The sequence below is a fragment of the Echiichthys vipera genome (assembly GCF_963691815.1).
Source record: "Echiichthys vipera genome assembly, chromosome: 22".
Classification (NCBI taxonomy): domain Eukaryota; kingdom Metazoa; phylum Chordata; class Actinopteri; order Perciformes; family Trachinidae; genus Echiichthys; species Echiichthys vipera.
The window spans coordinates 13,939,197-13,963,972 of NC_139847.1; the positions used below are offsets into that span (position 1 = coordinate 13,939,197).

The 24,776-nt window shown below is 39.6% G+C and overlaps 1 protein-coding gene across 1 annotated transcript in view; it reads right to left on the reverse strand.

Annotated features, from left to right (window-relative positions):
• pcxb (pyruvate carboxylase b) overlaps positions 1-24,776 on the reverse strand; it is a 316,797-nt gene that overhangs the window by 43,723 nt on the left and 248,298 nt on the right. The window contains exons 15-17 of the mRNA XM_083937027.1: positions 15,214-15,435; positions 7,408-7,564; positions 2,610-2,850 (exon numbers count right to left, since the gene is read on the reverse strand). Coding sequence (XP_083793153.1) covers positions 2,610-2,850; positions 7,408-7,564; positions 15,214-15,435 — 620 coding nt within the window. The remainder of the gene's footprint in view (positions 1-2,609; positions 2,851-7,407; positions 7,565-15,213; positions 15,436-24,776) is intronic.

Sequence of the window (24,776 nt, forward strand, 5' to 3'; positions counted from 1 at the left end):
ATCTAAGACTAACGTTAAAGGACAAGGGGGAACAAAAAGATTGTTTTCGATCATGTGGACGTATCCTAAAGGGGACCATAATCTACAAAATGAACATCCTGGTGTATTGAAGAAGACTGAAATTAGTGATTGAGACCATAAAGTCATAAGGCAAATGTTTACTGAGGTATTAAATTAAGTCAGAGGTTCATTTTCTCATTGACTTTTATACAATCAGACAACCAGTGGAGTTGCTCCCTGCTGGACATAAGAAAGAATGCAGGTTTTAAGAACTGCACTTGCTTCATTTTTCACGTTACTTCTCGATTTACAGGCCTTAATCCTTTTTTAAGTGACTCCCTGTAACACATCTAAATTTTCGATATGGGCTCCTGGACAAAGTTAATAAGACGGATTTCAACCACCTGTCTTAGCCATCATTAGTGAGACCGTGTCCACAGAGCACTGGCCTGAGGCTTCTTATGAATGCTAAAAAAGACCACAGAGTAATAATTTGGTGAATTCAGATGAGTAAAAACAGCCAAAACAAAGGAAGCAGAAAGAATATTTTCACATACGCAACACCAAAATCCTTTATGCAATTAGGACTTGGAAAGGACTACTAAATATTGAAACTTATTGTGTCTTTAATGATAATGAGCATGCAGTCAAAACTGCCACCCTGAGGTTTAATTGATATTTAAATCTCCTGCCTGAAAGAGTTTACATCATTCATCACAGGTCTACAAAAAATGTCTGAAAAATGACTTAACATGTACTGAAAAATGATAACTTAGAGCATCAAAATATGACAAAAGTCAAGGTTTTACAAAGACACATTTGTGAGGATGATCATAATGTATAAATGTTAACTGATATTAACAGAAATTCACAGAGAGAGGGCTTTGATGTTTAGCTGCGCTCCCTTTGGTGATTATTGCACTCCGTGTTATAATTCATGCTCATTTCCTCTTTTAAAAGTTAACCTCATTAGCTGTGCCAGCCTTTTATGTGATTGCCACTGCTGTGTGTGATGGTTCACACTGTGGTAGATCGGAAGTTTATCATTTCACGTTTGAAAAATATGCTGTCATGCTTGAATAAAGAAATTGATTCAATGTGAGTATTGTCAGTCTATTCATTTAAATAAGAGGCTCTAAGAGGTATATAAGTTGTTTCAATGGAAGCATTTCGAAAAGTCAGCTATGTTCAACAGCTTACATTCAGATTTTTTTTATTCATTAAAATGCTTATAAAAATGCATGTATGGGTTTTTTTTATGTGTAAAAGAGTTTTACTTCATGATACATTGGTAAAGTTGGTAATTGGAAAACCTGGATTGTATCCTCTATTTTGTATTTAGCTGAACACCAGGTAACATTCTGGCATTTCAGTGGGAGCACCTAAACTCACATACTGCAGTTTACTTACATGATTGCATAATGCTCATTTGTTCAGGAATTATGCTCATTTTCCATTCAAAAATGTATTTTGTTTCTTGTAGAACATGTCTACATGCTTTAATGTTCAAAACACATTATTTTTCTCATACTGTCTGTCTGAATATACGTGTATTCGCCCTCTGTGAAAAGCTCCGTTTTAACAACTGTCTCTTTAACCCTGTGTCTTGAACACTATTGTCAGGTCCGCATCACTCTTGCGTGCAGACAGTATTCATGCCACACTGAATCGTCTGTCTATTCGTCTGGTTCTGCAAATTTCTAAGCATCAGACAGCAGGGCAGACAGTGGAATTGTCTAGTGGCAGTAAATGTGTGTCGGTTACAATTTGCCATGAATAAAGAATGCAGCTCCTCAATACCCAAGATGTTCCCATGTCTTGCTTCCAAGCTGCTGGGCAAAAGTAAAGAGAGAGTTTGCAGGATTAAATTGGAGCAGAGGGTTCTGCTCTCTGACACAGCACGGTCGGCTTGGGTTACAAAATGTAAATACGTTTATTTATTCTGCCTTTTTATTGGGCATCAACCTCACTTTTACACAAATACAGTAGAAAAAATAGACTTGAAGTGTAAATAAATGCTTAAGGTCACATTTGCGCCTGTGGGACGCAGCTGAGACGCCAGCCTGCACAGAGCCAGTGCAGATAGATAGAAATGATAGTGTATCTGTTGCATGAGACGTGCCAGTGAAACACCTGTCTGTTTCCAGGTCTGCAGCATTTGCTCTCTCTGCACCATCACTGCAGCCGGGAAATGACTGTAACGGCCCTGTAGCAGCACTTTTTATCTATATATATAAAAGACATGGAAATCTTACTTTTTACAATATGGGACCTTTAAATGCCAGTGGCGTTTTATCTTTAAACCAACTGAATGTCAGACAGCCAAACAGTTTAGCTGGTGGTAAGTGATGGCCCTGATTATGTTGACATACATGTGTAAAAGACATGCATACACAAGCCTGAGCAAAAAAGTACTTGTAAAGATTCATTCCAGCTGGTTCTGTGTTTTCCTGGTGGCAGATGGGCAGGGATTTATACGCAGAAGCAAACAACAAGTGCCAGAATCTTTAGATCATCACAGGGGAGGAAAATGTTGGCTTTATTTAGAACTCTAAGATGCAGTCAACTACTCTCAAAGCAAACACTAGGTTCTATTTTTATGTCCTCACCTTGATACAGAGGATGTGGGTTCCGGCTTTGACGAGCTCATCTGCCAGTTTCACATAGTAATCGAGAGAGTACTTCTGCCTCATTGGGTCAGAGACATCTCCTGTGTACGAGATGGCAGCCTCCACTACGCCACCTGCTGCTCCAGCAGCCTCCATGCCCAGCAGCATGTTTGGCAGGTAGTTCAGGGAATCGAACACGCGAAAGATGTCCATGCCATTCTCCTTGGCCACCTCGCAGAACCTGGGAGGAGGGGTGGAGGGAGCAGAAAATTATGTTAGCGCATAGAGTCCTGTGCATAAAATCCACATTCAAGTAGGTGACAGAAATAGGTTGGGGAGATAGTTGAGACTTACTGTACACTACAAGATGTTCACACAATCTCTCTCTCGCTCACACATATAATGAGTGTGTCTACATGCACAGTGTATCCGAGATAATAGAGCATATCCGGGTTGGGATAAGCTGTTCATCTCCATATTGCCACTCATAAATATCGCTGTACCTGCGTTAACACAATATTCTCACCATTTCCATGAAAAGTGAGCTTACACAGCCTGCAGGAGCCCACAATGACTGGAGAGAGATGTAAACCCGCCTCATTATCCAAGCTGCTAGTGGTGAATCTCTCCTATTATTGCCTTGGCCTCAGTATCTTAATCAGGTTTTTCATAACTGGGTGAGTGCCTACTGTATCTGTGTTCCTTACTGTGAATGTAACACACACACACACACACACACACACACACACACACACACACACACACACACACACACACACACACACACACACACACACACACACACACACACACACACACACACACACACACACACACACACACACACACACACACACACACACACACACACACACACACACACACACACACACACAAGATGATTACCAGTCCAGTGCCTGCCTTTCCAGTATTTATTTAGGACTACAATGCATACAAGTGTTGTCTAGTGGAAAGTTTGGAAACAAAACAAATACACTGTACTGTCCTACATATCTGATGATTCATCATGTGTTTCATTCAACAAGAAGTTGAGTTTTTCTTTCAAATACAGTGACAAGAATATTAAGTTGGTAATCAACCAGCCATTATCGATATTTTAAAGGTCCCATATTATCTTCATTTTCAGGTTCATACTTGTATTTTGGGTTTCTACTAGAACATGTTTACATGCTTTTATTATTTTTTCTCATACTGTCGGTCTAAATATACCTGCATTCACTCATTCACTGTCTGAAACACTTAGTTTTAGTCCTCATCTCCTTAAGCCCCCTCCTGAAATAGCCAAGTCTGCATTGATTGGTTGCTGTTTCAAAGTCTACCACATGTGCAGTCTCTGCTTCTCTGCACTGTCATTGCAGCTGGGGAATGATTTTAATCATGGATGTTCCTGCATAGAGAATTAAGAGGTGGTCGACTCTTGCCCCTAGCTCTCACAAGACTGGACCATACTCCGTCATTTGTAACTGCAATTGCGGCATTTTGCCATTGCAGGTGTGGAGGTGCGGTTTTGTAATCAGTGCAGTGCACCGGAAAAGGCGCTGCCAAAACCAAAAAGAAAGAAAAGGGCTGTCTGTTTAATTCCATGGTTTGGGCTGGACCACAGTATGCCCTGAGCAAAGAGGGAGCGTTGCGGTGTTTGATGGTAGGCTAACATCCAAACCATTCTGAGATCACTCAACAAAGACAGCCAATCAGGCCAATATATCTCTCATTTTCCCTGCCATTTGTGTGTGTATTTATTTATATATATATTTATATATATATATATGATGTGTGTGTGTGTGTGTACAGTAGTCCTGACGGACCTTCACTTGGTTTGTGATAAAAAAACTACATAGAAATTGCACTTTTTGCAAATCAGGACCTTAAAAACTGTACATCCCTCTTGCTGCAGCATGTACTATATTTTGACCTTGTGACATGCACTCAAAATCACTTATATGAAATGAAATTACACTGAGTTGATTTAGCTAATGAACACACGTGGGCTGCTTCAGGCTGCCGCACTGCAAACCTTGAGGATGAAGAGTGATGGATAAAGGGAGGAAGGGCGAGAGAGGGGGGTCGGGCCAGCCAACGGATCAAAAGCCATTTAACACAATTGTGTGCAAATTTTTAATGGCACTGCGATGGTACACAGAGTGAGAGGGGGAAGAGGGAGATGAAGAGCAGTAAGGATAGACAGAGTTAAAAGGAGGGAAAGAAGTGTGTTTGTGTAATGAAAGATGAATGGAGGCATAAAAAAGGAAGTTATAAAGAGGGGATAAATAATGACTACATGATAGAGAAAAAGTCTGTGATTCAATGGGAAGGAGGTAGGAGAGGACAGCTGCATTAGTCACAAAGCGACTCCCAATTTATTATAGGTGAGGTGAATTACACCGTGCATGTGTGTGTGTTAGTTTGTCCTTGTCCATGTGTGGAACTACATGCAGGTGTGTGCACTAGTATGACATGAGTCATCCACATCATTGAGGAAGTGAATCTATTTGGAAAAGTGTTAGAGGCGTGTTTATGCATGTGTGTGAGCAAAGGAGTATATATGTCCCTAAAGACATTACCAGTGTACATCTGTATCAATGTGTGTGTGTGTGTGTGTGTGTGTGTGTGTGTGTGTGTGTGTGTGTGTGTGTGTGTGTGTGTGTGTGTGTGTGTGTGTGTGTGTGTGTAACTCAACCATTCAAATTATTAATCTAAATCATTTTTATTCATTTTCTTTATTGGCTCAAGAGCATGAGATAGAAGTTTAATGTATAATGTGTGGAACTCACTGAGCATGGTAGGAGAAAAACAGGAAAACATCAACCAAATTGACTTGATTAAATGTGTTAGTCAGTTGTGGGGTTTGTGGGCAGTTACTGTACAGTATACCCGTTCAGGTCTATTTAGAGACAAAGAGGCTGTATCAGCTTCATGCCACAGATACGGTAGATAATGACCAATCGTAGGATATAGGTGGAATGTAACCGAGTCTTTCCCTCACTCATCCTCAAACCTTGAAAAATGTGTTCACATCCTCTGGCTGAGGTAACATTGAGTGTGACTTCTTTAATTCCCTCACTCTCAGTCACGTCAGTTTGGGTCCAGGGGAGACACCCATTTTCTCCTTTGGGTCTCAAGCTGAAAAAGTTTGGGAACCGCTGATGTAACTAATACCATGATGTTATGGAAGCCCAAAGAGGCAAGTAATTACCAGGCATTATGGGACTATGCATAGGTGCCGACTAAGGTTGAACAGTGTAGATGTATGGTCTAATGGAATCATATTGTTAAGAAACTTAGTGTTCCACATGGCTACTTAACATTCACGTCAATAGATGGCATCATCATGCCTGCAGGCAGCATAACACAACTTATGAGTATATGATGCACCTGGATTCAAAAATGCCAGGTGTAAAATAAATGTAACAACAAATAGCAAGTTAAGTGCACATGTGGACATTGTTTGTACATTACAGTTATTGCGTCTGAACACGGCTTTTAATTTGATAGAATTTGATATTGCTGGCTTTATGGGCCAGTCACCCATGAAATTGTTATGCTTTTTCTTTTTTTCTTTCTGCGGGGAGACTTTTCTGCTTTGTTTCCTTTTTTTTTTTGTTATTCCTTCAATCTCCTCCGATTTAAATGCCCTTTTCGTTTACTCTTTATACAGAGACGGCCACACGCTCATTTTGAGTGGACCATCATTTTTCTTTTGGGGGGGGGGGGGGGGGGGGTACTCCGTATACTGTCAGCTTTCCCTGATGAGAGCTGCTGCATGATGATGAACATTTTATATATACCTGTTTGTGTAGATTATTCTTTTGCCAGGGGACATAATTGTCCAGTTGGTTCTGTTTAATATATCAAAATGACTGCCCAGTTTGGTCTAACTGCTCCCTTGTTTACACTGGATCAGTGCGTGCACTTAAGGTCAGGCGGAGGGTGGGGAAAGGCAAGGGGCTGTTCTGTTCGGGTTGGCAGCCCCCAGCAAAGGGTTTTGTTCATGGGAGAGTTCAAGTTTTGTTTGTTTTTTGGTCTGATTTGATTTTTGCATTTCTTTACTTCATGTGGTATTTTACTGGTGCACCGATCCCGGATAAGCGGTTGAGGATGAGAGAGAAGCATCCTGTTTCCCTTCTCATTCAAGAGGGGTTATGGTGTTAATTCATAATTCGGTGCCTTTCCAAATAAATACTATTCATGATAAAACTGGTAGATTTCTGTTGGTACAAGGAACTCTCGAGAGAAAATATGAATTTGGTTAATGTATATGGCCCAATGATGATGACCCATCATTTTTTGAGAATCTATTTTTATTGTTGGCCACTCTCCCTGGTGGATTTTTATTATACACTAATTGTGTGTCAGTGTGTTAATATCCGTATTATTGCATTATTGGAGTTTGAATGTTCTTCCTGTTTTTGCGTGGGTTCTCTCCTAAATTGCCTGTAGGTGTGTATGTGAGTGTGAATGGTTGTCTGTCTCTGTGTCTGTCACCCTGCCCTGCGGGTACAACCTGCCTCACACCAGTGAGGGACAGAGTCTCCATGTCAGCTGGGATCGGCTCCAGACCCTTGCGACCCCGTTAGGGACAAGAGGTTGAAGATGGATGGATGGATTATTGAAGACAATGTTAGGATTTGGAAGTCAATCCAAATAATATTCATAACAGGGCTGTTGGTCTGTTAGCTCTTAAACATTTGATTGTTTAATATTGGGGTGTGTGTGTGTGTGTGTGTGTGTGTGTGTGTGTGTGTGTGTGTGTGTGTGTGCGCGTGATCGAGACACTCACTTAAAGACAGCATTGTCAGGGTAGTTGGTGTAGCCCACGGCATTGGCCCCTCTCAGCAGCATCTGGAAAGGAACGTTTGGGATCAAAGCTCTCAGCTCCTGAAGTCTCTTCCATGGGCATTCTGACAGGAAGCGCATGGCCACATCAAAGGTAGCACCTACACACAAACACGCAAAGGGGTGGCAGTTAATTTCAGCTGTCATCTAAACTCTCATCTGTCATCCCAACTTTGATCTCAATTTTAGACTCAAAAACTTATTTCAAAGTCATCACATTACACACACACACACACACACACACACACACACACACACACACACACACACACACACACACACACACACACACACACACACACACACACACACACACACACACACACACACACACACACACACACACACACACACACACACACACACACACACACACACACACACACACACACACACACACACACACACACACACACACACACACACACACACACGATGTGCAGATGAAATATCTGATGATACTTGCATATTCATTGTTCATTCAAACACTCATCATTTTATGCTTAAGTCACTTGAAAATCTAAGAAATGTTTCTGTGGGAGAGGCAGAAAGAAAGAGATAGTAATCTCTAATTTCCCTTTCTTGAGGGAGTAGATTAGTGGATCTCATACTCGTTTATCATATCAGCCAGAAATATTGAAGCCTCCAGTGGTTTTCTGCTGATCCAACACTCTCATCATTAAATTTCATTTTCTGAGCACTCATAGATTTGGACAAGGAGGGAATACTAAGCATAACTGCTTCTTCCCTACTCTGGGAGGAGCAGGGACGCCCTGGATACCCTCATTATACATTTTTATTATTCCCACCCCCCAATTTGGATTTTTAACCTACATCAGCATCTCTTAAACTACGGGTTTGGAGCACAAAATGACTCCAAACAACCTGATGTTAAGCACATTAGTATTAATGTATTATTATAGCATTTGATATCACAACAGAATGCTGGGCAAGGAATTCATCTGGGACAACAATAAAGACTGACAGCTGGTCCCAACTAGTAGAACATTAGGCACTGGCACTTCTGTAGCCTCTGTCTTTTGAAAAGATAAGCAGGCCACAATCTGTCATGAAGATGCCAGCAATGAATTCAACAGCCCATATAGTGTTTAAAGGTGCTCATTTTCAGGTTCATATTTGAATTTCGGACTTACTTATACATGTTTACATGCTTTAATGTTCAAAAAACACATTATTTTTCTCACACTGTTTGCCTCAATCTACCTTTATTCACCCTCTGTCTGAATGGTCATTTTAGCACATGTCTCTTTAAGACCCCCTCCTGAGAAAGCCCAGTCCACTCTGATTGGTCAGAATTTCTGGGTCTTCTGCATCTGCGCTCTCAGTGTCTCTGCACCATCATTGCAGCCTGGGAATGACTGTAACGGCACTGTAATAGCACTTTCTACCTATATATAAATATAGTTGTGACATCACAACCGTACAGAAGTCCTGATGGCTCGTTTAAAGACGCAGTTTCTGAATAAAGGCTGTGTGCATTTCTCTGTGGACTGAACATTTTGATACTTTTCACAGTGTTTATATAGCATCTGGACCTGCCTTATAATTAAAGAGGACAGAAATCTAAAGAAAGAAGAGAGAAAAATGACTCATCACGTGGAAAAGTGTTGTGGCCGTATATCTTCTGTAGCTATGTTATAAGAGTAAACTTGATAGAGAACTCAATAATAAAACACTTTGTACGGTCACATATTGACAAACTCTTCCATCTAAATTTCCCCTGGTAGGAAAGTAAAGTTATATAAAGTAAACTTCTATCTCATGCTCTTGAGCCAATAAAGAAAATGAATAAAAATGATTTAGATTAATAATTTGAATGGTTGAGTTTCTCACACACACACACACACACACACACACACACACACACACACACACACACACACACACACACACACACACACACACACACACACACACACACACACACACACACACACACACACACACACACACACACACACACACACACACACACACACACACACACACACACACACACACACACACACACAGCAAATATCAGCTTTTTTTTTCTTAAGTGTGCAATTATGGCTCTGATGCATCAGACAGTTTCTCCTGTCAGATCAATTTTTAATGTCTGTGATTCCACTTAATCACTGTGGACTGGTTGATTTGCCTTTCTGGTCAGGCTTTCTTGCTGTGTCCACTGCCTGTACCGAGAAACAGCTTTCATTCGTTAAAACATGCCTTGGCACTTTGAAAAAGTGATTATACAACTGCAGGGCAGAATGAGATGCACACACCAACATGATCGTGTACAGTCATTAACAATCTGCCGCTTCACCATCAGATAAATTTACTAACTGTGAAATAGATATGAGGAGCCGTATAGATACATTATGTGACCCAATTTATATTACTGTATCTTTCCAGGGTGGGGAGGGACACTATATCAGGAAGGAACATAATCCTCAAAGGGCTTTCACAGCCTTAATCTCTTCAATGATTCACTCGGCCTCTAAGCAGCTGAAACATGTAAAAGCAATATTGTATTCCTATCTAAGACCACTTTGTGTAAAAAACATTCTTGCATTGGGACATTGTGTCGGGGTAACAGCGTTCAATACTGACATGGTCATCTCCCTTTAGTGATTTTCTAAGTGATTCAAGCACAGCAGAGTGTAATACCGTCTATCTCTGATCATTTTGTAATAAAAGTGCATTGTATAGGGACTTTCTATCAAGAGGGGCATGGTAGTTATTCCTCCTATGGCCATTTAGTGATTTATGAGGAACTGTTTAAAGGTACAATTACAAACTGTCCTTGTGGGACAATGTGTGCTACTGTAGAGCTGAACTTTTTATTGCAGCATGGTCGTATAATTTGTGTTTCACAACCTAAATCAATATCAGGCGAGAGCATGGTTGCTTTGGTAACTTTGGGTATTGAAAGCTGGGTGAATGAAGGATGGGAAACAAGCTGATCTTCACACATGATCCTAACATACTGTCAAAGATAACGATATGATCTCATTAAGGAGACCCTCTTATGATTTTACACATAAAGGTTACTCCTCAAGGGGAGTACTGCTCTTTTTATGAAAACAGTTGTATAATGTCTTGTGTGGCTCCGGAGAGAATCTTGTAAAGTCTGACTAAATAACCTCTGATGTGTTCGATTGGACTTCAGACTTCAAAATGGGAAAGAGAAGGATTGAAAAGGCAGAGAAGACAATATATAAAAAAGGAAAATTAAGTGTTTATACCAAGGTCTGGGTGAATCTGCAATTTGTATTGGCTGCATGATGTCCATTAAACCGTGGTATAGGACACCTACTAAGTAGTTCCAGTAAAACTGTAATTAATGAGCCTCTGTTTACAACTGCAACATATTAACAAGCTAACATCTTGTCCATCCTCTGAACACCACGGGATGGAGACTGCAACACACAAGTGGCAAGAAGTAACTGACACTGCCCTTCTGACCTTTGAATCACAGCAACCATCTCACGTCCCATTAGCTGTTCAACATGCTACTTCAGGCTGCAGCCGACAGTAAAGTTACACATGCATGGCACATCATTTGTTCTTAAAATTACAATGCTGAATAGCTTGCTAGTCCTGTTGTTTACCTTATTGTTAAATTAAATTAACTGTTTGTCAACAGTAGGCAATGTTATTGACTTTGACTCTTGCTAGCATAACTTAAGTGTGCTAGCATAACGTTAGCTACAAGCCTTTCTGGCCTGTAGTTGGGATTCTATGAGCTGATCGGACTAGAAATATCTCCTCTTGACAGGTCATGTCTAATGTTTGTACTATTGACTCTTTATCAGAGCAGTGAACAACATTGTCATTGTATAAAAAACATAACAGTGTTAGTCAAACAATAAGTCATCAAGGAAACTGTAATCGTATGGAGAAAGAAAAGTCGATTTTGATTGCAAAATGCATGAAACTATAAATGAATGGTCTTAATGGCAAGAGATCATGGTATAAGCGGGATAATAATGGACATCTCGCGGGCATTATCTCTTACGTAACCCGCAAAGAAGAAGCCAAATTAAACAAATGCTTTGCGTTTTGTAAAGACCTATACTGGTTTGGCTTCTTTTAGACTAATATAACTACCATAAAAATGAGTGACAATCCGGACTATTTTTCAGTGTAAGAAAAGCTAACTGAAATTAAATTTGAATTTTTGACATGAGAAGGTTCAAAAGGGGGTTAAAGGCTTATTGGCAGATTAATCATCCAGTTTACTAAATGCTTTGTTGTTCCGACTTAACTTATTAAAATAAACATCAAAATATTAATATGCACAGGGAGCTCATTATACAGTGCTTTCAAGTCCAAGATAGGATTCAGGGGGATATATCTTTTCTAGAATTAGTTCTGTGCTTAAGTGTTTAAATAATTATGAGAAAGTACTTGTGTATTCTCTGACTCATAACCATATCATGCAGATATCTGATGCCTCAAGAGGATCCACTAGCATATTACATTTCTCTTCAATGAGTAACTCTCCCCTCTCTAAACTTTTCTTAACAGAGAAAACGCTCCTCAGCATAATATCAGCCCCTTACAGAATCATTATTTTAGGAGGATGTTTTACATTTGATTTCAATGATGTACCCATTGCTATTGTTGTATAAATTGGAGAGAGACGGGCACGTATTCATTTCTGACATGGTTTAAACTTCAAGAGCTTTCATTGACAGAAGATTTCAAAGTTCGACTCTGCACTGCAGTTCAAACAATAGTGCTTTATGGGAGAGTTTAGAATGAAGACACAAAGGAAGATGATTTCACCTTTCTCTCAACGCTTTATTATAAGTGGAGTCAATTCAAATGCCAGATTACCTCCGCCAAGGAGGTTATGTTTTCAGTTTGATGGTGTGTTTGTCCTATTTAAAATATATGTGGTGGAAGGGTGAAGCATGAAGACCTATAACATTTTGGAGTGGATGGGGTGTGGACATTTTTTTTTAAACTTTTGCTAACATTGAAAGATAATGCTGTATTCATGCTGTGTTCTCAATCATATTTCATTCCTGACCTTTGTTGCCACACAAAAACAGCTATCAATGGGTTGTTTGAACACTGAGCAATAAAATACAATCTCTACACATCTTCTTTGTGGCATCCATGTTGATTCAAAATAACTACTTAAAGCTCATAAACACATAAAAGTCAGAAGAATGCTTTCTCTCGGTAAATGGGGCACTCAAGGCGTTCATGTGAATGTTCCTTTAACCTTGGCGGTGGTGTGCGCTCTGCGGGTGCCATTCTAGTTCGACAGTGTGAGCTTTTACTGCAGCAAATGCCAACATTTAGGATGTTTACCACATTGTCTGCTCAGTTAAGAATAATGAAACCACAGTGAGTAATATACCACCCCAGCAAGGGTTTTAGTTATGTATATTTTACACCACTGCTGCTGCTTCTTTCTGGCATTCAAACAGTTCAATTGGGCAATGGTTTAGGCTTTCAAATAATCTGTTTAGAAAACAGGAAGATCTTGGGAAATTAACATGTTGAATGCTCACCCAGAAAATGGTCTCAAAGCAGGCTTTCTATCAGGTTTTATTGACTTGTTTTGCACAATTTCCTGTTTCTCACACAGACATGCCAAAAGAAACAGTCAGAGAAACATGATAGAAAGCTCAGTTTGTGCTCTTTCATCAGCAAAATATATAGACATGTCTGACTGTGCAGAGAGCTTCCCGTTCCCTAAAAGGAGATCTATGACAGTTTTGAAAGCCTAAACGATCGCCCCATTGGAGTCTGTATAAACTCAGTGAGACGCTGCAAGAGAGGGGGCAGGATCCTCACAAGTAAAGCTATCAGGGATGCTGTGTTACAGCATGATTATAAATTATGGTAAACAACATTTTAAATTAGGTGTGAGTTGAAAAATGGTGGATATTTTCTAAGTCCTTTTTTTAAAGGCTTCAAATATAAGATAATGAAATACGGAAAATGCATGTATGTCACTTAATCAAAGCACTTTGCCCTTTCAGAACTGAGGACTAGAGTTAAGGGGCACCTATTCAACAATTTCCTCTGGAGTGAGTTCATAGCAAGTTTTCATAGTCGGTCTTCAAAGATTGACTTTTAATGTGACTGCTCAAACACAGCTAAGCTGAATCCATATCATCTTTCCCTGGTCAGACTCGTAATATCATCACGATATACTGGCAGATGGAAGCATTTAAGCTCTTTCTATCCAAATATCTCCTCAATGTCTTATATTTGCGATAACCTTTTTATCTGTTCAAACATGAGACGAGTAGACAGTTGCTTAATGTCAGATGTGCTCAAAGTGCTCTCCCACAGTAATGAAATATATTGTTTTCCCCTAACTGGTGCACCATGATCGTCTAACCAGAGGAATTTAATCTCAGGAAGGGTTTGCAGCATCAAAGAGGCTTCACTGGAGATCCTATTTTTTCTTATCACTTTGCTCAACCATCTAATGATGAGCACAGTTACTGAAATAGAAACCTTTTTTTTTTACTTCAGGCTTTTATTGTGTACTACTTTTGTTTGTTCTTGTGATCTTCTCAAAGCACTCCAAGTAATGTAAGCACAATCACCCGGAGTAGATTACTATAATTGAGCATTAAATTAAACGTTTCAACCTCAAGAAGTTCACTGGACATATCTCTTTTACAAATGTGCATGTCCTCAGTGTTCTAACAGGGAAAACAGAATTTCCTCTTTGAAAAGAGTTCATAAAAATTGCACTTGACACAGGACCGTTATCAAGAAGTGTCGATAATTGGTCTTATGCAGACTATTCAAACATGAGGCACTTCTTTTTTTGTTCTCTGGCCAATTTCAAAGTAATTGCATATTATACAGGGACACTATTTGACTGTTAATGCCTCAAGAAGATTCAATAACGCATGATTTTCTCTATTCATTCAAGAGCAGGCAAAAGGTACAATCACTGTCTATTGATGGAAGTCGCTGAAGACTGACTTGTGGGGGAGAAGATGGGGGCATTAGATGCGTTTTCAATGGCACAGGATTTTCACAGCTCAAATAAGAAAAACAAATAAGTACAATCACTGTCACCAACGAAACAGCAAGATCTACAGCTAGAGTGGGAAGAGAATGGGGACACAGGCGTGGCTGTTCAGACATATTAACGTGGGAGCACATACAGTGTACAGTTTGTGTATAATGGCACGTTGTAATGCTGTTCCTATAGGGTCAACACAATGGACCATATAGTTTAACTTTACTGCCGGTGAACATTTCTTTTAATTGTTATGGCCCTTCTAGGGATAGGCATCGGAAATTAGCAGGAGCTATAAATGCTGTGGTACATTGCATTGGATAATTATTATAGGTAATTGTCCCCATCAAATTTAATGAAATGCGTTTAATTAACACAATGACCATCAGAAGAAGGACATGAATGCCATTCTTACATGCCTGCTTGTTTGGCTATTCGAGTGTCAAATAGTGCTGTTGCTTTAGTTTGTTGAGTATACGTAAAACTGATACCACTCACTTGTCTGTATACTAAAAAATAGAGGTAGCACAAGAAGACGGTTAGCTTAGCCTAGCATAAAGATAACTGCTAGCTTAGCTATACCAACCAGCACCTTACCAATTTACATCTGCTTAATCTGTACGAAAGCTGAAGTGTAGAAATGATCATTTTTGGTTTTAGGCAGAGTTATGTGAGGGACTATTTCATGGTGATGGAAATATTCTAAATCGTTGAGACATTCTTCAGCACACAGAAACTCACCTCCCCAGTTCTCCAGGCTGAAAAGGTTGCTGAAGTTGTGGCTGACAAATGGCGAGATCATCTTCAGGTCATGGGTCCGAACCCTAGTTGCCAGGAGTGACTGGTGGGCATCCCTGAAGGTGGTATCCATTAGCAGCAGACCTTGGTGAGCACGGACAGCCTTGGCGAATCCCTCAGGACCATCACGCAGCAACACATCACGGAAACCTACCGGAGGGTCGCCTTTTAGAGGGGGAGAAAGATAGGGAAAAGGAGGGAGTGAATGGGAGTTATGGAGAATATTACAGAGTGAAAATGAAAATGAAATAAGTTTGTGGTTATATATGTGAAACCCATTTGATCCCAGTGGTACTTGTTCCAAGAAACTCTACCAGCTTGTGCAGATAATAATAATTAGGTCATGCATTCTCTTAGATTGATTCTAAGAGTAGCTTTCTTAAACCGCAGACCTGAAATTACACCAAGAAAAAGGGGAGTTATTATATTAAGTTGACAAGATATTCAAGTAGGCCTTTATTATTCTCTAATTTTAGCGTTGTACTGACTTCAGACACAGCTAAAGTGTCTGCCGAGAAGAATGATTTACACCATTTAAGAAGATGCAAGGCAAGCAGGTAATTTGATGTTATTTACAGTGTACTCTCTAGCTGTGCTGTTACAAGTCTGGAGCTTGTCATAACTTCTGCTAATGAGGTGGACGTATCCTCACATTGCAGCTCCAATCACCCTCAGCTCAAGTAGATCAACTAAAAAAAGAATACAGGAATACAAGCCCATCAGCCAGCTTATTAGACACACCACCCACAAATTTGTAAAAATGGATTTCTCCTGCTGACAGTGACTCACATGGCCATGATTTGCTACATAAAGTAAGCTGCTACTGTTCAGTGAAACCAGAGTGTGCACTTTTCATGCATTTCTTTCTTCTCAGCCTTCGGCCTGGGACGCTGTGCAATCACAGAGCTGTAATGATGTTTAACCAATTTTCCCTAACATGGTGGCAGTAGCTCAGTCCATAGGTGACTTGGTTGGGAACAGTAGGGTCGCTGGTTCGAGTCCCTGTGTGGAACATGAATGGAGTGTGGACTGGTGGCTGGAGAGGTGCCACCAGTCCACCTGTAGGATGATCTATCTTAACATGTTGTTGGCTTTTCTCCAAATAGCTACTTAACCAAGAGTGAGCTACCCCTCTAATACCATAGCTTTGCAATTTGTTCTATAATAGGCCTTGGTTAACCGTATCAAATGCTTTTTTAAGAACAAAAAATACCCCCACTGTATATTCTTTATTTTCTATTGCAGTGGATATATTCTCTACAAACTATTACTGGATGTAAGGTTGTCCTGTTGGTTCTAAACCCATATTGCTGGCAACTTAATACCTTGTGTTTTGTAACAAAGTCATTTAATCTTGTATAAAATAATTTTACCAATATTTAGAAAAACTGTGATAGGAAAGAAATGGGCCTAAAAGTCGAAAGTGCATGGGTATAACTTTAGCAATTTTCATTTTACTAGGAAATAGGCCTGTTGGAAGAGACAAATTGGAAATATATACCAGTGGCTTTCCAATACACTCAATAATGTGTTTGAGCAAAGAGATATCCATGTCATTCCAGTCTGTTGACTTCTTACTTTTAAATGATCTATAGTAACCCGAACAATTTCTCAGACTTGTGTATGATGGCAGAATTTTGTATACAACTTTTTTATTTACAAATATGAATGGTTAGAATCACGGACAAATCTTTGAATCATGGACACATCTTTTTGACAGCTGTCTTACTCCATAGTGTGATCAAAACTGAGTGCCAATCCATCCAGTTGATGTTGACATGTTTTGATAGATAAGTGAATATTTGCTGGCGGTAAACTCTGAAGGATTTATCCACTGGAGGCCATGAATGCCTCTACAAAATTTCATAGCAATCCATCCTATAGATATTTCAGTCTGGATCAACACTGTCATCCACAGAACCATGCCACCAGTATGGGTAAAAATTAAGAGTAATGTACAGTGTGAGAAATAACCAAAGATGACCTACCTTATTCATCTATGATTGTAAATCCTTGATTAACATAAGAATCAAGCTGGAAATGAGTGTTGGGGATTGTAGATAGGAGTCACAGGGTTTGCAAATGGTAACAAAGAGGGGTCGTAAACACTGATAACACCCACTGGGGTCATAAACATGGGGTAGTGTGTTTGTGTTAATTCGAATGTCATTGTGTTTGTAAGAGGCTTTGATCTGACTTGTATATCTGCTGAAGAAATTTGGGGACAGGCAGAGATGGAAGGATACCCGGTGTTGGTATGACCGCTCTCCTGTCTGCAGCAGTATTTAGTAAAGATATGATTTGAGAAAACACTGAGGACTCCAGAGAATTTCTTTCACATTTGGCGACGAGGATGGGATGGACGCTCTGCTGATCAGGCCTGAGTCCTGACTGAAGGTTAAACCGGTAAGGAAAAATTCCGCTCCACCAAAGGAGGACAGGATTCCGCCTGATGTCAGGAACGGGTGCTGGACAGCAGACGCTCCATCCATTTTAAACGTGAGTACAGTGTTTTTAGATCATATCTCGTGTGTAATTTTGAAGACAAGCTTCATTTACTTGTGGGGTTTTTGAAGCTCAAAAGAAGGTGTGTGTAAACCTAGGCGACAGTTCGAGAACCTGTGTGTGGTCTGCTGTCAAGATATTCTGTAATTCCTGTGAGTTTGAATATAAGGTCTGACGAGTCTATTTGTAGAGGTCGGATCGTCTTCATGTCCTTTGTGGTTTTGAAGACTAGTTTCATTTTCTGTGTGATTTTGAGGCTCTGAGAAGGCGAGGTATCCTAGGTGACAGTTCGAGACAATGTGGTCTGCTGTCTGATATTCTATAAATCCTGTAGGGTTGAATATCGAGGTCCAATGAGTCCCGTTTGGAGATTGGACCGTCTTCATATTTTCTGTGTAATTTTATTTTGTAGAACTAGTTTAATTAAAAAAATATATATATGCACTTAAAGCTATATAAGTGATGTCTTGAATAGACATAAATGAATATAATGTGTTGTGAGAGGTTGGTGCAACCTAACAAATGAGAGAAAATACATAAGCATTTAGGGAGAAAAATAAATGATTTCTGAATCAATTATTTAGAGGAGTAGAAATTTTTGAAATGCAAATATAATTTGCATGAGTGTAGGGATTCCCAACTACAATAAAATGGGCGTATGAATGTGGTAAGAATAAAAAAAAATAGTTACTCCAAAATAAACTTTGGAGTAACTCATTTCAGTGTCTAAACATCCAGTTTGGATATTAAACGGTGCGTTGCTCTGAACGAATGTGTCGTATAAAACCACCTGGCTGAAAGATTATCCGAAGTTAGTGTATGTGTGATAAGATCTAACCATGTTCGGATGGAAAGATCAGCATGTGTGAAATCTGTCTGAGTGAACCGTAAGCCCATTGAAAGTAAAAGCACATCCCAGTGGGTCAACAGAAAAATGGGAAACAAAATGGGAAATTTTTACAGATCCTGCTAAATTTATAGCAGATACATGGGTTAATGTGGTTGAGAGCTTCCATTTTGGCATTACTAGACTAAGAGTTTTTTTTTTTGTTTGTTTTTTCGTCTTTTATTAGGCACATATTAGGTACATATATAGTGAAGAGGGTAAAGATATGAGAGAGAAAGGGACAGCGAGTAGGGAAAGATAGGAGGAAAGCAAACTCAGTTATAGAAAGACAAGAAAGAGATTAGGGATAAAAGGCAGGTCCTCCTCATGCTGTCCCCAGGCCATGCAGTCCTCCATCAAGCCCATATGCATATTCCCAGAAGGACTCTGACAATGAGGGGGAGGGGAGACTGAACCTGCATCTGATGTGTCAGTTGTCACATAACCAGTGACGGAGGAAAACAGACTGAAACAAAGAGAAGATAACTTTGCTTCTCCAGAAAGTTCTCTCTCCAAACAGCAACTTCTTTTGACTACTGGCCTGAAGAAAAGGAAACGGATGTCCACGGCACCAGATGTTCAGTTGAATTGAACACTGAAGAGCTTGTGTTCAGGACGTGGCAGCCAGAGGAACTAAAAGATTGCAAGGAGGGGGAGCGAGAGAGGTGTGAACTCCGATGGGGCAACATTCGGCTGGCCATTTGGTTCACTATACAAGCAGAATGGGGCACAGAATCCTGGACAAAGATTGCCTCATCAAGACAACATCAGAAGGAGAGAAAGAAGGAGACAGGGTCAATGGCTCAATGCTGAAGATCCAGAGAAGTCCTGGTTGCGTGTTTTTTCATCGTTCCCCAATGAACAGGCCATACAGACAGCGGAGGAAGGTCAGAGAATTTGAAAATCACAAATAAGAAATTAAAGATAAAAACATCCACACTAGATGACACGTTAGTTGAACTTAGAATGAACAGGATGTTAATGTTCAACACATACTGTACATACACTTGCATATACATATAGGAACATTTATTAAGAATAAGTATTGGTGTCAATAGGGAAAATTAGGGTTTTGCAGTGAGAGTTGATCATTAGACACAGAAAGTTAAGGTTTTGATTACTATGCTCAGACAAAATCTTTTTTAGCTCACATAAGAAAAAAAAAAAATCAAGATATTGAAAGCAACACTGATTATTTCTTATAAAACAAACATGCCATTGTGGAATATCTCAAATATAACTCCCATTTTACCTGAAGAGGCATCATATGTCACAGGTTTGAGTTTCTGGTGATTGATTTTAGAAAATGCAATATTGATGCATCACTGTAAATCCTGACTCATTATTCTGGGTTTTTTGCTTTCACTCTCAATGGTATTTTAATTTTTGGAATTTAATGGTATAGTTTTCTGGGATAACCTGGTTTAAAAAACTGCCATAGTGATGGTGAAGTTTTCAGAAACATACGTCTTGTTTTTGCAAATTGAAGCATTAGATATAACAATAATAAGGATAATATTATTAATAATGATAATAAGTGGGTCCTGACTGCATCCATAGGAACTGGATGGGTTGTTAAAATAAATAAATAAATAAATAGATTAAATTCTATTGCCATTTATGGATTATTATTATGTTTCTGTGGAGATCTCCCCCTGTATAAAGAAACTTGGCCAATGACTGACTTTTTAGACTGTGACTGCTGAGGCAAACAGCCTCTACCGACTTAAAATGACCTACCTGATCGAGCTCTGATTGTTTCTTTTTAATTTTCGCATAATAATTGTATGTCAGTAGTTTTATGTCGATTAACAAACACTAACATCTGACCCTATTGTATTTTCAAAGTGTGCACGTTCTGCATGATACTCATTGTCACACTAATGTTTAATGTCAGCCTGAAGCGCTGTACCGTCTTAATTTTTGAGCTTTTGATCCAACAGCTGAAGATGGAGAACCATTCTTGAATGGAAATGTTTCACAGTGGATCAAAACCATGGAAAGCATTGTTTGATACATAGTGTCTAACGATAATTCTGTTTTTCTTCATAGATGGTTCTGCGAGGAGTCCATCTAACTGCTCTTTCTGTGTTTGCCTTTGAACTAAACTGCCAAATAACTCGTCTGCTAAAGCGAAGAGTTATTTGTATTAATCTGTACTTTTCTTTCTAGGGGCAACAGATGATACAGTGTCAGAGTCACAATATGCTTTAATATTGTCCCTAACTTTCACACTCTGGGAAAAACTGTGGCATTCTCACTCCTACAGGAAACCCTTTTGTTCTTAACCTTTTGTCTCTAACACTTTTACCTGTTTACAGTTAAAAGAGTTCACGCTGACTGTAACAACTCAGTTTTCACAGGCAACGCCATTGCGGATGATGGTGCTAAAGAAGAACATGGGACAGTGGTAAAGACTGTTTCCGACGGTGTGTTAAGTGCTAGTAACCTCTGACACCAGGACATGGAAGAGAGAAGAAAATGGCATCCATGGCATCGAATGAGGCAAAATAAAGCAAAGAAACCTATATAGTGGCTCAGATGAAGAAACGGTGTGAATAGAATTGTGTTTGTTATAATGTTTTTCGTTGTTTTTATTTTTCCTTGTCATATTCGGAGAGTTAAGAGTGAATCTCTACTAATGTTTGTAGTGTGTAGTCAAAGAAAGAGTTAGTTGATGATATTGTGTTATTTCCAAAAAAATGATTTGACACTTTGTGTCAAAAGGGGGGAATGTGAGAAATAACCAAAGATGACCTACCTTATTCATCTATGATTGTAAATCCTTGATTAACATAAGAATCAAGCTGGAAATGAGTGTTGGGGATTGTAGATAGGAGTCACAGGGTTTGCAAATGGTAACAAAGAGGGGTCGTAAACACTGATAACACCCACTGGGGTCATAAACATGGGGTAGTGTGTTTGTGTTAATTCGAATGTCATTGTGTTTGTAAGAGGCTTTGATCTGACTTGTATATCTGCTGAAGAAATTTGGGGACAGGCAGAGATGGAAGGATACCCGGTGTTGGTATGACCGCTCTCCTGTCTGCAGCAGTATTTAGTAAAGATATGATTTGAGAAAACACTGAGGACTCCAGAGAATTTCTTTCACAACAGTCACAGATGAACTAGATACAGGTAAATGACATGGAGGAATGTCCATTAAGAGTGTTTCAGAGCCTGATCCGCTTCCCGAGGATAAAGACTGTTGGACTAAATCTCATGTACAGTATTACAATGTACTGTCACCCCTAAAAGCCTATGCACGGAGGAATAAAAAGTCAGTGTGGAATTCCCAAGACAAATGCTTGCATTTACACATTTTAAAAGCTTAATAGTCCTTAGACAAACAAGTTAAACATTGATGATACTTTGCCCTTTGAGCACTGCTATGGACTAACTCTCTATCCTAATCCTCTCTTTGCTCATTGCTCTTTTCTCTCCATGCCTGGCCATTAAACACCAGCGCAACCAGAGGCATTCGACTATTGGAAGTGGAATTGGGATTTATTTTTGCTGCTGTGTGGACAATCATCAATCAATTAGACTAGTTAATGAGGTACTATCTGCCTGCTTAAATGTCCTCCATCCCTATGTCCCCCTCTCTCTCTTTGTGTAGCTGAATATTTGCTCGTGACCTTTTATTGTTGTACATCATCCCTGAAAACAAATGATCTTTGCTATAATTGTCTCTCAGACCTGCATGAGCGAAATTAACTCCACACACACAATGATATGGATACATTTGTCCACATATGCGTACCCACTAAGAGAGACAAAAATAAGCTCAGGGGAGCACACACAGGCAAGATGAGCTCTGTGAAATCACATTGCTGTAGCAAATAGATACAGACACTTTGAACTTATGGAGATCTGTGTATAATAAGGCGGACTATGGAACACTGCACACACCTACATAGACAGAACAATGATTTAGCCTCAGTCCTCTCACATTCACGCAGACTTTAAAACTTGCTGTCTATGTTTGAGAGAGGGAATGAGGGCATCTGTACTGGGACTACAGGGACTTAACAATGGCCTATGTATGTGATGCAGTGTTTGAGTGGATTTTTGTGTCGTATCGTACGCAGCAGAAGCACATAAGTAGCAAAAAGATAGTAGTAGTAGGATAGAAGTCCCATGTGGATCCTGGGCTTGACAATCGACCTACTTACACAAACACACACTCCTTTGTATTGAAAACACCCCAAACCCTACATAGACTGTGAAGTGGAGGTAGCCACTGTGATGACACCCATTGGTTTGGACATTTATTACACACACAAGCTTCGAGTTTGGCATTTTGGCTCTTATTTTTTTGGATATGACCAAATTTGTACTAATTACTTACTTAGCAAGGTGAATCCACTGGGTGCTAAAAAAGGCTTTTTAGGTGATCAAACTAAAACATTTTTTACATCATTTTCAAATTGAAGAGGGTCAAAGCTTTAAGTTGAAAACACAGACAACACCCCAAAACAAGTTCACAACTTTTAATAAATGAATATATAATTATATATAGCTTACACTCACTGGCCACTTTATTAGGGGCACCTGTCCAACTGCTCTTTAACGCTTCTAATCAGCCAATCACATGGCAGCAACTCAATGCATTTAGGCATGTAGACATGGTCAAGGCGATCTGCTGCAGTTCAAACAGAGCATTAGAACGGGGAAGAAAAGTGATTTAAGTGACTTTGAACGTGGCATGGTTGTTTGTGCCAGACGGGCTGGTCTGAGTATTTCAGAAACTGCTGATCCTCTGTGATTTTCACACACAACCACCTCTAGGGTTTACAGAGAATGGTCCCAAAAAGAGAAAAGATCCAGTGATCGGCAGTTCTGTGGGTGCAAATGCCTTGTTGATGCCAGAGGTCAGAGGAGAATGGCCAGACTGGTTGGAGCTGATAGAAAGGCAACAGTAACTCAAATATCCACTGGTTCCAACAGAGGAATGCAGGAGAGCATCTGTGAACACACAACACCACCTACTTTCTAGCAGATAGGGAACAGCAGCAGAAGACCAAACTAACCTAATAAAGTGGCCGGTGAGTGTATATCCTGATGATTAAATTGACATGGCAGCAAATCGTTAATCAAAAAGTAGGAATGCCATAAAGCATACTTTGCTTTATCATCTACTGTAGTCTAAATTGAGCCCTAAATTATAAATATATGTATCAAAAAATCATGGTGTAGCAGGTGTTGAAGCAGACTTGAAACTAGCAATCGAGACCACAAACTGATTAGGAAAATGTTTACTGTTTACTTTAATTTTTACTATAAACCAGGCTACTTTTTCATAGCAATCCATACAATCTGACTTCTTTTTGCTGTTTAGAAAAAAAGCAGCATTTCCTCATTGGCTCTACTTTTCATGCCCAGAGGTTGCCCCTTGACTGCCTAGCTTAAATGCCCTCACTTCACTCTTCTTTCACCCAGGCTGGCGTCCTTTCATATCTCTTTCCTTGACATACCTCACCTGTCTGGTCCTCTCTTCACACTCTTCTCCTCCAGCTCCACAACACCAGTTAATATGGCCAGATAGAGCGAGCTACAGTGCTCAGAGGTACTTCTTTATTTGCAATTTGTGTGGGAGACAATCTCAGAGTCATAACTGCTTTCCTCATTGCTGTCCTGAGCTGACATCTGCCTCCTGAGAAGACTTCTATGTCTTGTATCTTTGAGTTTAGGAAGCTTTTAATTAAAGTCAGATGTGCTGGAATAGCCAATCAATTAAACATGTACATGTAAAAAGCAGGTAGATGTGTTAATGAGTTTGAAGACAAATGTACAATATGCAAATAAAAAAAGGTCTGCTAAAAAGTTTAATAACTCTAAATTCACAAAATGTATTCTTTTGTTATACTGCAGCAAGTATTAACATTACATTAACATTTAGTTATTGCTTTCTATTTACCATAACTGCCAAGATACAGCCCACTGAAAAACTTTTGAGTGACAGAACAATTCTGTTCACAAACAGAATTAGTTTCCCCCCCACGTAAACAAACAAACTGAAATAAATGTTTTAAGAACAAAGGAGAAAAAAGTGAGCTTGCAGAACACACACCCAGAGTATCTTGAGGTTTCAGAAAGCCAAATATAAGACTCT